Source organism: Macaca nemestrina, chromosome 17, assembly GCF_043159975.1.
Source record: "Macaca nemestrina isolate mMacNem1 chromosome 17, mMacNem.hap1, whole genome shotgun sequence".
NCBI lineage: Eukaryota > Metazoa > Chordata > Mammalia > Primates > Cercopithecidae > Macaca > Macaca nemestrina.
Window position 1 is genome coordinate 10154816 of NC_092141.1, and position 13201 is coordinate 10168016.

The following is a 13201-nucleotide window of genomic DNA, read 5'->3' on the forward strand; positions in this document are numbered from 1 at the left end:
GAACCCTCCATTTACTGCACCTCTCTTGAGAGATGATGTTTCCAAACCCAGGTACATCTCTCCCTCCTCTGCCGCCACTACCATCTTTCCTGGTCTCTTCCGGTCACCTGTCAACTTCCCACCCCTGCCTGGACAACGTCTATGAATCAAATCACATCATATTGCTGCTTAAGACCTTCTAACATCCTCCTTCCACAAGCAGAATAAAACTCACTTATTGGGGCCTAGAAAATCTTGCACACTCTGATGCTTGCTTCCCCTGCCTCTGAGCTCACCTGCCCAGGTCTGTCTGGTGCCAAAGATAAGCCCCTTTATACTGTTTCCTCAACCTAGGCACAGATCTCTACCCTGAATGTAGCACCGCTGGAGCTACAGAAATTGTGCCTTGGTGAGAGGTGGAGGCAACAGGGATCTCTGTGTATCTTCTAAGGTACAAGTGATTTTGTAGAAAGAAAAAAGCACCTTTTTTCTAGTATTCGGTTAGCAAATCTAAAAAGTGTAGATAATCCGGCTGGGCGCAGTGGCTCACACCTGTAATCCCAACACTTTGGGAGGCCAACGCGGGTGGACTGCCTGAGGCCAGGAGCTTGAGACCAGCATGGCCAACATGGTGAAACCCTGTCTCTACTTAAAAAAAAAAAAAAAAAAAAACAGCTTGGTGTGGTGGCACACACCTGTACCCAGCTACTCAGGAGGCTGAGACAGGAGAATCGCTTGAACCCAGGAGATGGAGGCTGCAGTGAGCCAAGATCGCACCACTGCACTCCAGCCTGGGTGAGACAGAGTGAGACTCTGTCTCAAAAAATCCATTCTGCACAGTGGTGAAAACAAGTTTTTACTTATTTATTGTTCCTTGGGGTCTTTGGACACTTGTTTTTTTGAAGTGTACAATTTAGTGGTTTTTAATATATTCACAGGGTTGTATGACCATCCCTACTAACTGATTCCAGAAAGGGGTGATCTAATTTTGAAAGTCACGATGACTTTCACATGCAAATGGCCCAGGACCATTCCCAGAATGTTCAGAAGTACAGGACTCTGCATTTCTAAAAATTTATTTATTGTGGAAAAAAAAAATACACCTAGCATGCAACTGACCATTTTAGCCATTTTTAAGAATACAGTTCAGTGGCAGGAAGTACATTCACACGGCTGTGCCACCATCGCCACCATCCACCCACAGAACTTTCTTGAATCTTGCAAAACCAAAACTCTGTGTTCGCTAAGTGATCTGCAAAAGTTTCAGAACTATAGGATTATCCAAGCTGGAGCTCTCTGAAGATCCTGTGCCCCCACCGCCTCACAATTCTGATGAGTACAGTGAGGCCTGAGGAGGTGAAGCCCTTGTCCAACGTCACTCACGTAAGTGACAAGCAGGTCTGGAGCCCACGTTCATTTATTGAGGCGGATTCTAGTCTCCTGCCTTCACTGAGCATTGGAGAAAATGGCCCTCCGCTTACCTACATTCTGGTTGAAGTGTCCGTAATGTGAACAAAAGTCCTGCTGAATCCCTGAGATTTAGAGAATGAGCTGGACTCCAAGAGGATCCCAAGTTCCTGTCTCGGGTGTAAAATTTAACCCCAGCCCTTCAGGCTCCAATGAGAAAGGCCCCTCCACTATGAGATCCAGGTCCCTCCTACCCATCCTAGGGGTCCACTCTCAGTCATCGGGGTCATGCTGTGGGGGAAACTGAGGCACTGCTTACCCAGAAGTAGTCGCAGTAGCTCCACTCGGTCGGTTTCAGCAGCTGCTGTTCCGGCATCGTGTCTGGGTGAGGGAACGTCACACAGTTTATCTGTAGGGCACAGAACAAGAAAGAATGACTCTGCTGGAGACTGGAATAGTGAGGAAGGCTTTGCTCCCGGGGGACATGGCACTACAGCAGCCTCCATATTGACAGAACACGCACAGGGATCTTCCCGTGCTCCAGGGGCCAGCACTTCATATGAGGGGCAACAGGCGCTCACCACCAACCCAGACGGGCTGTGAACCAGTACCACCTCTCCAGAGGGCAGTTTACTAGGATCAAAATTGCAAACATTCAGTGCCTTTGACCCAGCAATTGCACAAGAGTCTATCCTACAGATACAGTTGCATGGGGGCGGTGATGTCCATACACGCTTTTTCACGACAGCACTATTTACGGCAGTTAAAGGCCGGAAAACAACTCCAATGTCCATCAGCAGGGGAATGGTTAAACAAAGTATGAGACAGACATCTATGGAAATCAGAAAGGACGCAGTGATAAAGTTCTTAAATTTAATTAGAAAAGTGGCTGGGCGCGGTGGCTCACGCCTGTAATCCCAGCACTTTGGGAGGCCGAGGCGGGCGGATCACCTGAGGTCGAGAGTTTGAAACCAGCCTGACCAACATGGAGAAACCCCATCTCTGCTAAAAACACAAAATTAGCTGGGCATGGTGGTGCATGCCTGTAATCCCAGCTAGTCGGGAGGCTGAGGGAGGAGAACCACTTGGACCCAGGAGGCAGAGGTTGCAGTGAGCCGAGATGGCACCAGTGCTCTCTAGCTTTGCAATGAGCTGAGATCATGCCATTGTATGAGCGAAACTCTCTCTCAAAAAAAAAAAAATTTTTTTAATAAGAAAAGTGTGCCAGTATATTCGGTTAGGTGAAGGTAAGAAAAAAAAGGCAAGCAAAGAGTATTACAGTTCCTTTTTAAAAAGGAAGAGATATACAGTGGACCCTTGAACAACACAGGTTTGAAGTGCAGGGGTTCACTTATACGTATATTTTCTCTCCTGCCTCTGTGACCCGAGACAAGACCAGTCCCTCCTCTTCCTACTCCTCCTTTGCCCATTGAATGTGAAGATGTTGAGGATGAAGACCTTGAGGATGATCCACTTCCATCTAAAGAACAGTAATTACCTTTTTCTTCTTTATAATTGTCTTAACATTTTATTTTCTCTAGTTTACTGTAAGGATACAGTGTATAATACACATAAATATGCAAAATATGTGTTCATGTCAGTGAGGTTTCCACTCAACAAGAGGCTATTAGGAGTTAAGTTCTGGAGGAGTCCAAAGTTATATGTCAGTTTTGGACTATGGGTGGAGAGGGGGCACCCCTAGCCCCTATGTTGTTCAAGGGTCACCTGTATAATACACATTTGGTTATTTGCGTATCGAATACTTCTGGCAACAGGTAACATCATTTGCTTCCAAGGAAAGGAACTGTGTGGGTGAGGGTCAGGGGGAGAGGTTACCTTGCAAATGTTATGTCATGATATGTATCATACAAACAAATACAGCTTCAAAATTATAATCTGGGGGGCCGGGCACGGCGGCTCACACCTGTAATCCCAGCACTTTGGGAGGCCGAGGCAGGCAGATCATGAGGTCAGGAGTTCGAGACCAGCCTGACCAACATGGTGAAACCCCTTCTCTACTAAAAATACAAAAATTAGCCAGGCGTGGTGGTGGGCGCCTGTGATCACAGCTACTCAGGAGGCTGAGGCAGGCAAATTGCTTAAACCCACGAGGTGGAGGTTGCAGTGAGCTGAGACTGCGCCACTGCACTCCAGCCTGGGTGACAGAGCGAGACTCTGTCTCAAAAAAAAAAAAAAAAAAATTATAATCTGTGCTGCCCGTGTAAGGCTGGCCCTAGCTAAGGAGAGTAAAGTACAGAAACTTCCGGGTCGTCTCAGACTTTTCTGCCCAAGCACATCCACAATGCTCCCTGGTTTTTCCCCACTGTGTGGAGGTGGCTTCAGGCCCCAGATTCCCACCTCTCCTAGGACGTGGGCTAATTTGCTTCCTCTGTGGGAGCAAGGCCCGAGCCTTATAAGTCTTTAATCCCTCCTTGCAGCCCAAGCACCTGCTGAAGTGGAAAATGTCACACATGAAAAAATGATCCCGCCCTGAGGTTTTGGGCCCAGGACACAAACTCCAAAGCTGGGCGGGGCGTGCAAGCCAGTGAGGTGCCCAAGTGTCACAGAAACTGCAGCTGGGACAGGAGGGCTGACAGCTTCTACTTTGGGCAGGGGTCGGAGGCTACAGAGATGCGCCCAAGGGGCAGATTCTGCTCAGCTTTTGCCAACTGTTGTCAAGCGTTTCTGAGGAGTGCAGTGCTGACAGATTACGTGATGACTCGAGGGAAGCTGAAAATGGGGATTTCTATGCAAAGTGTCTCCATTTCTAAGTGTTGGCAATTAATTCAAGGTTAAAAACCATAATAATCTAAACAATAAAACCATGTAAGCCCAACAAACTCTTCTGCCAGCCAAGTCGGGCCCATGGACCTCCAGTTGTAACCTCTGGTTTGGGAAGCTCCTGGGTGGTTAGAAGTAAATCTAGCCCACACCCCCTCCCCAGCTGCCAGCGCACAGATCTCAGTCGCAGTCTGGGGAGAAGTCCCCGGCAATAGAAGGAGCCTACTCCTCCCAGATCCTGACACGTGGTTAAGGCAAAGGCTGAGGTCCCCACCAACCTAGAGGGAAACACGACTCAGCAGAAGGATCAGGGGCAGGAATGACATGGAGAATCCTGGAGATGACAGGGCTGCACCAAATTCTGCCAAGGATAATCCCTTCTTCTCTTTCTCCTTTTCTTTTCTTTATTTATTTTTTTGAGACAGAGTCTAGCTCTGTCACTAGGCTGGAGTGCAGCAGCACGATCTTGGCTCACTGCAACCTCTGCTTCCCTGGCTCAAGTGATTCTCCTGCCTCAGCCTCTCTCAAGTAGCTGGGATTACAGGTGTGCGCCACCACACCTGGCCAGTTTTTGTATTTTCAGTAGAGACAGGATTTCACCACGTTGGCCAGGCTGGTCTCAAACTCCTGACCCCAAGTGATCCGCCCTTCTCGGCCTCCCAAAGTGCTGGGATTACAGGCGTGAGCCACTGTGCTGGGCCTCTTTCTTCTTTACAAAATGTCTAACTTCTAAGAATACAACATTATCCATGTAAGATTCCTGGCCAGGGCATGGTGGCTCACATCTGCAATCCCAACATTTTGGGAGGCCAAGGTGGGCAGATCGCTTGAGCTCAGGAGTTCGAGACCAGCCTGGGCAAAATAGCACGACCTTGTCTCTACAAAAAATAAAAAACAAAACTAGCCAGGCATGGTGGTGCATGCCTGTAGTCCCAGCTACTTGGGAGGCTGAAGCAGGAGGATCTCTTGAGCCTGGGAGGTTGAGGCTGCAGTAAGCTATGATTATATCACTACACTTTAAAGCCTGGGTTAAAAAAAATCCTATCAAAAATATTTAATCTGAATTTAATGATGAGTGGGGAAAATCAAGATCGTTTTTTAAAAGGTACCTTGTGGCAGGGCATGGTGGCTCACGCCTGTAATCCCAGCACTTTGGGAGGCCCAGGTGGGCAGATCACAAGGTCAGAAGTTCGAGACCAGCCTGGACAACACAGTGAAACCCTGTCTCTACTAAAAATACAAAAATTAGCTGGGCGTGGTGGTGGGCACATGTAATCCCAGTTACTCAAGAGGCGGAGTCAGGAGGATCATTTGAACCTGGGAGGTGGAGGTTGCAGTGAGCTGAGATCGCGCCATTGCACTCCAGCCTGGGCGACAGGGCGAGACTCCCTCTCAAAAAAAAAAAAAAAAAAAGAAAAAAAAAAAAAAAAAAGAATGATGGAACAAGCAGACTTTTGGGTACTCAGAGGCGGGTCTAAATGCCTTCTGGAGTGGCCTGCCCTGCAGGTATCTCTCCCCTTTCCCTTGCCTTCCCTCACCCAAACTGCTCTTGGCCTTGCCTTCTTGTTGGGGAAACATTTTCCTACAAAGAAAGGACTTTCCCATGTCAGGAAGAGGCTTGGCCAAACGCGGGGCAGGCAGGAGGGGAAATGGGTCTTGGCCAGTCTTGTTTCCCAGAATCTTCCTGAGTTGACTTACCCTCGGAGTGAAGATGCCACCGCCCACCCCAGGAGGCCTGTGCAGACAGACCCTGCTAGCCAGAGTGGGAGACGGTACCAAGGACAGCCTCTTCAATGATGCATCCTGGCTGGCTCCAAGCCAATCATCTAAAAGGCCATGGAAGTCCTGAGGAGGGCTGAGACCCGCCTAAGCACCACTCAGTCCCCTTCTTGTCCCAGAGTCGAGGATGAACATGCCTCAGAGTCACCTAGAGGACATAGGATGCTGGGTCCCACCTCCTAGTGTCTGATTCAGGAGCTCCGAATGGGGTCTGAGTTCTCGAGTGATGCTGAAGGTCTGGGGACCACACTTTGAGAACGAGCATTCGCGATCAATTCAGCGGGGATGGGACGGCCCCTGGGGGAGACCTTGTGTCCACCAGAATGGAAGACAAGCCACAGAGATAAACAAACCACAGAGCCCTGCTCTTAAGATCCTACATGGTAAGTGGGCAAAGGACATACACAGACACTTTTTTATTCTTTTTTTTTTTTGAGACGAAGTTTTGCTTTTGTCGCCCAGGCTGGAGTACAACGGCACGATCTCAGCTCACTGCAAACTCCGCCTCCCAGGTTCAAGCCATTCTCCTGCCTCAGCCTCCCGAGTAGCTGGGATTACAGGTGCCCACCACCATGCCTGGCTAATTTTTGTATTTTTAGTAGAGATGGGGTTTCACCATGTTGGTCAGGCTGGTCTTGAACTCCTGACCTTCAGATGATCCACCCACCTTGGCCTCCCAAAGTGTTGGGATTACAGGCGTGAGTCACTGCGCTCGGCCCAGACACTTTTCAAAAGAAGACATATATGCAGCCAACAAGCATATGCAAAAATGCTCATCACCGCTAATCATTAAAGAAAGGCAAATCGAAACCACAATGAGATACCATGGCATGCCAATCAGAATGGCTATCATTAAAAAGTCAAAAAATAACAGGTGCTGGCGAGACTGCAGAGAAAAGGGAACACTTATACACGGTTGGAGGGAGTGTAAATGAGTTCAACCATGTGGAAAGCAAAGTGGTGATTCCTCAAAGAACTAAAAACAGAACTACCATGTGACCCAGCAATCCCATTACTGGGTATATACCCAAAGGAATAGAAATCTTTCTACATAAAGACACATGCACGCATATGTTCATTGCAGCACTATTCACAATAGCAAAAACATGGAATCATCTTAAATGCCCATCAACGATAGAATGGATAAAGGAAATGTGGTACATGAACAACATGCAATACTATGCAGCCGTAACAAAGAATAAGATCAAGTCCTTTGTAGGGACATGGATGGAGCCGGAGGCCATAATCCTTAGCAAACTAATGCAGGAACAGAAAACAGGTTGGGGCAGAAGAGTAAAAGCAGTAGAATGTGGGAATTCGTTAAGGACCCATCACCCTGCTGCTTCTGCCACTCCTTCAGGACACCAGTCCTCAGGTAGAGCCCGGAGGTGCCTGCCACTGTCTCTGTCCTCTCTCATTTTGGGATTTCTCCCTCCCAGGAAGCCCACTGGGATTTCTCCAAATCCTCACTCCTGCAGGGGCCAGCCCTGACTCAGACACCCTCTCTCGGGCTTTGCATGTATTCTCATCTTATCTTCCTACCAACTCTACAGGGGAGGAAGAACAGCCTCATCGTATATGGGGAAACCGAGGATCACAGAAGCAAGGTATCCGAATCTAGACCCAGCTGACTGCAGAGTTCAAGCTTCGACCACGAAGCTATGTGATGGGCTATTTGCTCATCCACTTTGCATTCAAACATCCGTCGAAAGGCTGCTCAGTGCCACGCGCTACGTTAGATCTTCCCAGCAATCTGCATGCAATATATTTGTAATGATATGTCTCGTGATGGTTTATTTCACGTTTCTCCTCCTTGCCAGACAGCCTGCTCTATGAGGGGATGGGAACCATCTTTTCCCTGCTGTTTCCCTCCTCGCTGGTACACTGTTGGGTACACAGTGGCTGCTCAGGAGATGTTCCTTGGTGCAGTGGCCGGAGGCTAGGGATGTAAGGCACCATCTCCGCTCTCAACAGTTCCATCAACAAGTCACTGTAATTCTTCGGGATAAACCTGCCAGTGGAGTAAGCCCGAGGTGCTGAGGTTACTGGAAGGACTGGGGGTCCAGGGGAGGAATCTTAGATTTAGGTAATAATAGTAGGCCCCAGCAGACAGAGGGGTGGGAAGGTGAGAAGGATACTGCAGGAAGGGAAAGGACCCAGGATGAGAGGATATGCCCCACAGGTGGGGACCGTGTTGCTCAGTCTGGCGGAGCTCAGAGTCAGGGAGTAGACAAGACTGGGGTGAGAGGTGGTCTTGCAGGGGTGCCGAGGTCTATCCTGAAAGCAGGACAGCGGGGACCACAGAAGCACCCTGCAGGAGAGTAACGATTCATCAGGCTGCTGCCTGGGGTAAGCACCCCCACTACAGCACAGAGGACAGGCTGGAGGTAGAACGCGACTGCAGTGATGGGGGACGGAGGGTCATGCAGTGACGGGGAAGTCTGCAGTGATGGGGGACGGAGGGTCATGACAGCAGCCAGGAGCAGTGTAGTCAAGCGGGGATTAGAAGCAGCCTGGGATACTCTACAAGTAGCCTTGACAACACCATGAAGTCAATTCAGTGATGCCCATCCAGGGGCAATTTTACCCCCACCCCAGAAACATGTAGCAATGTGGAGACATTACTGGTTGTCACAGCTGGGTGGGGTCGGGGATGGATGCTATTGGCCTCTGATGGGAGGGGCCAGGGAAGCTGATAAACACCTACAATGCATGGGACAGTCCCCCATCAACAAAGAGCTATCCAACCCAAAATGTCAATGGTGCTGAGGTTGAGAAACCCTGAGTTCACTGACCTGGGTGGAGAGGAAGCATGTTTCCATCCGTGGGGATGGAAGATGGGAGAACAGTCCCTTCAGAGAGAGGGAGGCAGTGGCAGCAGAGGGGCATGGTGAGAGCTGTGTGTGTGCGCATGTCCCAGAAGCTACCGGAGCCTCAGTGTTTATTTGCAACGGTCTAGTGCAAACTTATGCACAGATGAGGAAACTGAGACACAGAATGTTTACCTCTCTAGTTCACTGTAAGTGGCAGAGCAGGGTCTAGAACCAGCTTCCTAATTCCTGGGCCACCACTTTTAACCTTGCTCTGTCCTTTCTGTGACCTCTAGACCTCCAAATCAGGGTTCCTATGTTCCTGGATCAGAAGGGCTGGGAGGGCCACATAGCTCCATCCTACGGTGCTCCAAAGCCCAGGGAGGGAAGAGAAGGTGGGAGAAGACTTTCCACATATGGATTCCTGTCCTCCCCTGGGTGACATTTTCCAGATGGTTAACACCAGGGTCCAGCTACACCTCTGAAAAGACCTCCCAGGCATAGCAGGAGCCTCACTGCCATCCTAAAGATCCACTTTCTGTTTGTTCAACAAAAGCAAATAATGTGCCAGCCACAGTTCTCAGCGTTTTACGTGTATTAGCTCATTTAATCCTCACAACAGCCCTGCAAGGCAGGTGCTATTATTCTCCCCATTGTACAGATAAGGAAACTGAGGCACAGAGAGGCTAAGTCACCTATGCAGGATCACACAGTTTGTGCATGCAATGGTGGACACCAGGGTCTGAACCCAGGCAAGCCGGCTTCAGTCTAGGCTCTCAGCCTCTGTCACACTACCTTTCCAACACACTGAAGTGTAAATGTGCCCGCTCCCCACCCAAGACAGGGGCTCAAAAAGGAAGGATGCTCAAGAGGGAGCCAGGGGGGGAGCACGCCTCCCCATGTGTACTGCGCAGGGCGAGTTCCGGCAGGCGGTCCCACCCTCACTTTCCTGGAGACCAGTGTCCTCAGCAAATCTGCATCTTTGCTCTTGCACCAACTCTGTTGCTTCCAACCCTCAGGTAAATGGAGGGACACCCTCGTCCCTCCCCTGCGGCTGGGGTCCACTGTGCAGCTGGCGTTCCTTCAGGGCTTCTCTGCACAGGAGCAGCCAGAAGCACAAGGGCTGCCTCCCAGAAGCTCTCTGAGGGGTACGCAATGGGACATGCCAGCTAGAAAACCACCTGGCCGGGGTGTGAGAGCCACTGAACACACGTGTGACCCACCCAAGGCATCCGACATAGGGAGGCCCCAAGGCACGCCCCTCCCCCGAGTCCTGGCCCAGCAGGAGCCTGTGGGGAGCAGAGGCCACACACAGGCTCCTTGCACGGCCTGTTTGACCACCTTGCCTGCCGCAGAGAAGGGAAAATGGTTTGACAACACAGGGCTCAAGCCCAACTGTCTCTGAATTTTCTCCCACAAGAAAGCGGATCGGGGACGGTATGGGAGAGGAAAAAGCCAGCTCCGGAGCTCTGTGGAACAGAGAAGAGGAGAAGAGATGACCCCAGGGGTTCACCTCCAGCCCCTAGCTCCCACCCCAGGTTCTGTGGCTACGCTGGGAAGCCCTGAAGCTGAGGACCACAGGAGTCCCCACACTCCTCTTCCCAGGTGAGAGTGTGGCCGGGTGGCTCTGTTGCCCTCTTTTCTGAAACCCTCTAGATTCAGACGCGTTCATGCTCCTGCCAAGGGCTGTGAGCTGCCGCGAGCACCCATCACTCCTAATCAAACAGCACACTCCACCTGCCAGCCCCACACTAGGGACAGTGGAAACAAGACCCAGCAAGGCTGCCAGACCCTGACTGCTGCTGTCAGGAAGCCCACGTGTCTATCCCCCGAAAACTAGCTCGAGGTTATGGGTGGGGAAGAAGGAGCGTCAGAATCCAGCTCCATTCTTGCTCTGGACCCACCACCCTTTGCTGCCCAGGCCTGGAAACTTCTGCTCTGTGGGATCAGACAGCACGGGAAGCGGCTCACCTCATCCCTACATACCACGGACAGGGAAGTTCACGTCCCAGCCTCCTGAGACCTGAACCATCCCCTCCCCGCTGAGTGTCTCCTTCTTGGGAAACCATGAACTCTGGAAGATGAGAACCCAGAGAAAGAGGCTGAGCATGGGAGAGCAGTGCGTGTGGAAGGGAAAAGGCACCTGTGGGCCAAGGCCAAGGCCAAGGCCAGGTGGTACACTGGGGAGTGTCCTGGGCCGGCAGCCAGGAGACCTGGGTTCAAGCCCTGAGCTCTGCTCCCCACTTGTTTTGTAACCTGTGGTCCCTCCTTTGCTCAGTTTCCTAGGCAAAAAAATTCTCCAAGGCAAGAGTGTTTACTTAAAACCTCTGGGGCACTGGTTCAAATGCAGATTTTCCTGTCTGGCCCCAGAGAAAACAACTTGTATAGCCAGGGTGTCATCTGCATTTTAAACAAAGGTCTTGGAGGTTTCAGAGTACACTTGGCAGACTCCCTCATGAGAAGCAATGACATGGCTCAGCAGGAAGGAACAGGGAAGGCAGGCGTGGGCGAGGTGTGCTGCCCGCTCTGACCACACCTGAAGCTCTGGCTGCAAGACGAAGTCCAGCAGGTGCCCCACCCCGTGGCCCGGGCACCATCACTAAACGCCTTTAAGGCAACCCTCCATGACGTAACACTCTGCTTTTCACTTTGCATTTTTGTTTTCCTTTTAGAATTCAAATACGTCTCCCACTCCCACCCCCCACTTTCTCCTCCCCCTCCTTTTTACGTATTTCAGAAGACGGTGGAGAACTCCTGCTGTGTCCCAGCATTCTGGGGCATTTTGTGACAATTTGAAGATGGGCCACTGTACCCTCTGGAACTCTGCACCCGAGCCTGCCCACACCCCCTCCCCACCAGCTCCATCAACTCCACCAGTAACGCAAAGGCTGCTGCTACCCACGGTCCAAGCAGGCTGAGTCGTTCTGCCCCGCCCTTGGAGACACTGTCCACCAGCACAGGGCATTCCAAAGGAGCTCATGACACAAGGAACCCAAGCCAGCTCCAGAAGGGGCACTGTGGTAAGGGCATAGATTTCAAATCCTGATACTTCCCAGCTGGGTGACCGTGAGCAAGGTGCAGCTCTGTGCCTCAGTCTCCCCATCTGTCAACAGGGTGATATACTGTGTACAGAGCACTTATTATATGCAGGCTCTGTTCTAAGTGCTTTCCATGGATGGACCCATTTAGTCTCTACACCATCCCTAAGGCACAGACCACCCGCCACCCCCCCCATTTCCCCACTTGATGATTATTGACTGAGACAGGAAGGAGTCAAGAAACTTGCCCCAGGCTGCTGCCCAGTCATTAATATAACTGACACTCTGGCCTCAGAGTCCATGTTCATCGTCGTTACACTATATTGATTCTACAACTCACACTTCCTATAGCTAATGGACAATTAAATGAGCTGCTTGGATCCCTACTTGCGCATCATAAATGCACACAAAAGTTGCAGCAATTGCCATCGTTAATTGTTTACCTAAACTTTTTCTCCCAAAGCAGGATGTGCAGCCTGGATGAAGCAGGGAAATACACCCACTCATGGTTTTGTCTCTACGGGGGTGGTCGGAATGGCTCAGAGCTGTGTGAGTTGGAGTCTAAGAGAGCAACCCCCCGTTCCCTGCTCTCCTGCATTTGTGCCAAAATAGCAAACCTGGGACCACACTTCTCAGGTCTGTGCCTCTCAGGGGGGCAATGATGTCCAGCCCCACCTGCCCCAAGCACAGGGCTGAGGAGCAGAGGTGGGGTGTGGGGCTCCCCCTCACCTCTGCATGGGGATGGGCGGGCGGGGGGGCTCCCCCTCATATCCACATGGGGGTGGGCATCTCGAAGCGCCCTGGAAGGCAGGCTGGCCACCTAGGCAGAAGCTGCTTGCTCCCGTCAGGAACTCCTAGGAACTCTAAGGGCGCTTTCTCTTGCTTTTAACTTTGACACCTTCCAGAAGTTACCCCGCACAAAAGCAACCCTGCCGCGGCTGTAATTTACACGTCACTTCACTTGCGCTGAGCGCAGTCCACCCCCTTCAACCCACTCCCGCACGCGTACCTTCCCCTCCTGCCCTGAAAAAAATGGCTTCTGCATCATCCCAGCCAGCCTCCTTCCACTTGTTCACCAGGAGAGAAGTGAAATGTGAAACTGACAGGAGAAGGGGAGGTGGGAGGGGGACATGGATGGGGAACTTCAGCAAAATCCGAGCTTTGGAACTTCCCTGTCTCCAGGTTGGGCATCACTTCTGCTTGGCGGTCCACATCGCCATGGCAACAGCCCAGCCAAATGCCCCAGCTCGCAGCCACCCTGAGAGTCCCCTTCTGGAGCCACTTACCGTGATGGTGTTTTCCTTGCTCTGCTTTTTGCTTGGTGATGAGGATCCCAGGTTCTGGGGAGAGAGGCAAGAAATATCATCAAAGCTGTTCTCCATATTGGACATTTTCCTCCCCATTCAG

General features: G+C 51.1%; 1 protein-coding gene across 4 annotated transcripts in view; it reads right to left on the reverse strand.

The window, feature by feature from the left end:
• Window positions 1–13201, reverse strand: part of LOC105473574 (growth arrest specific 7) — a 291097-nt gene that overhangs the window by 38549 nt on the left and 239347 nt on the right. For all 4 annotated transcript variants that reach the window (XM_011727397.2, XM_011727401.2, XM_011727399.2 and 1 more), the window contains exons 5-6: window positions 13081–13134; window positions 1706–1795 (exon numbers count right to left, since the gene is read on the reverse strand). In XM_011727397.2, the coding sequence (XP_011725699.1) occupies window positions 1706–1795; window positions 13081–13134 (144 nt within the window). The remainder of the gene's footprint in view (window positions 1–1705; window positions 1796–13080; window positions 13135–13201) is intronic.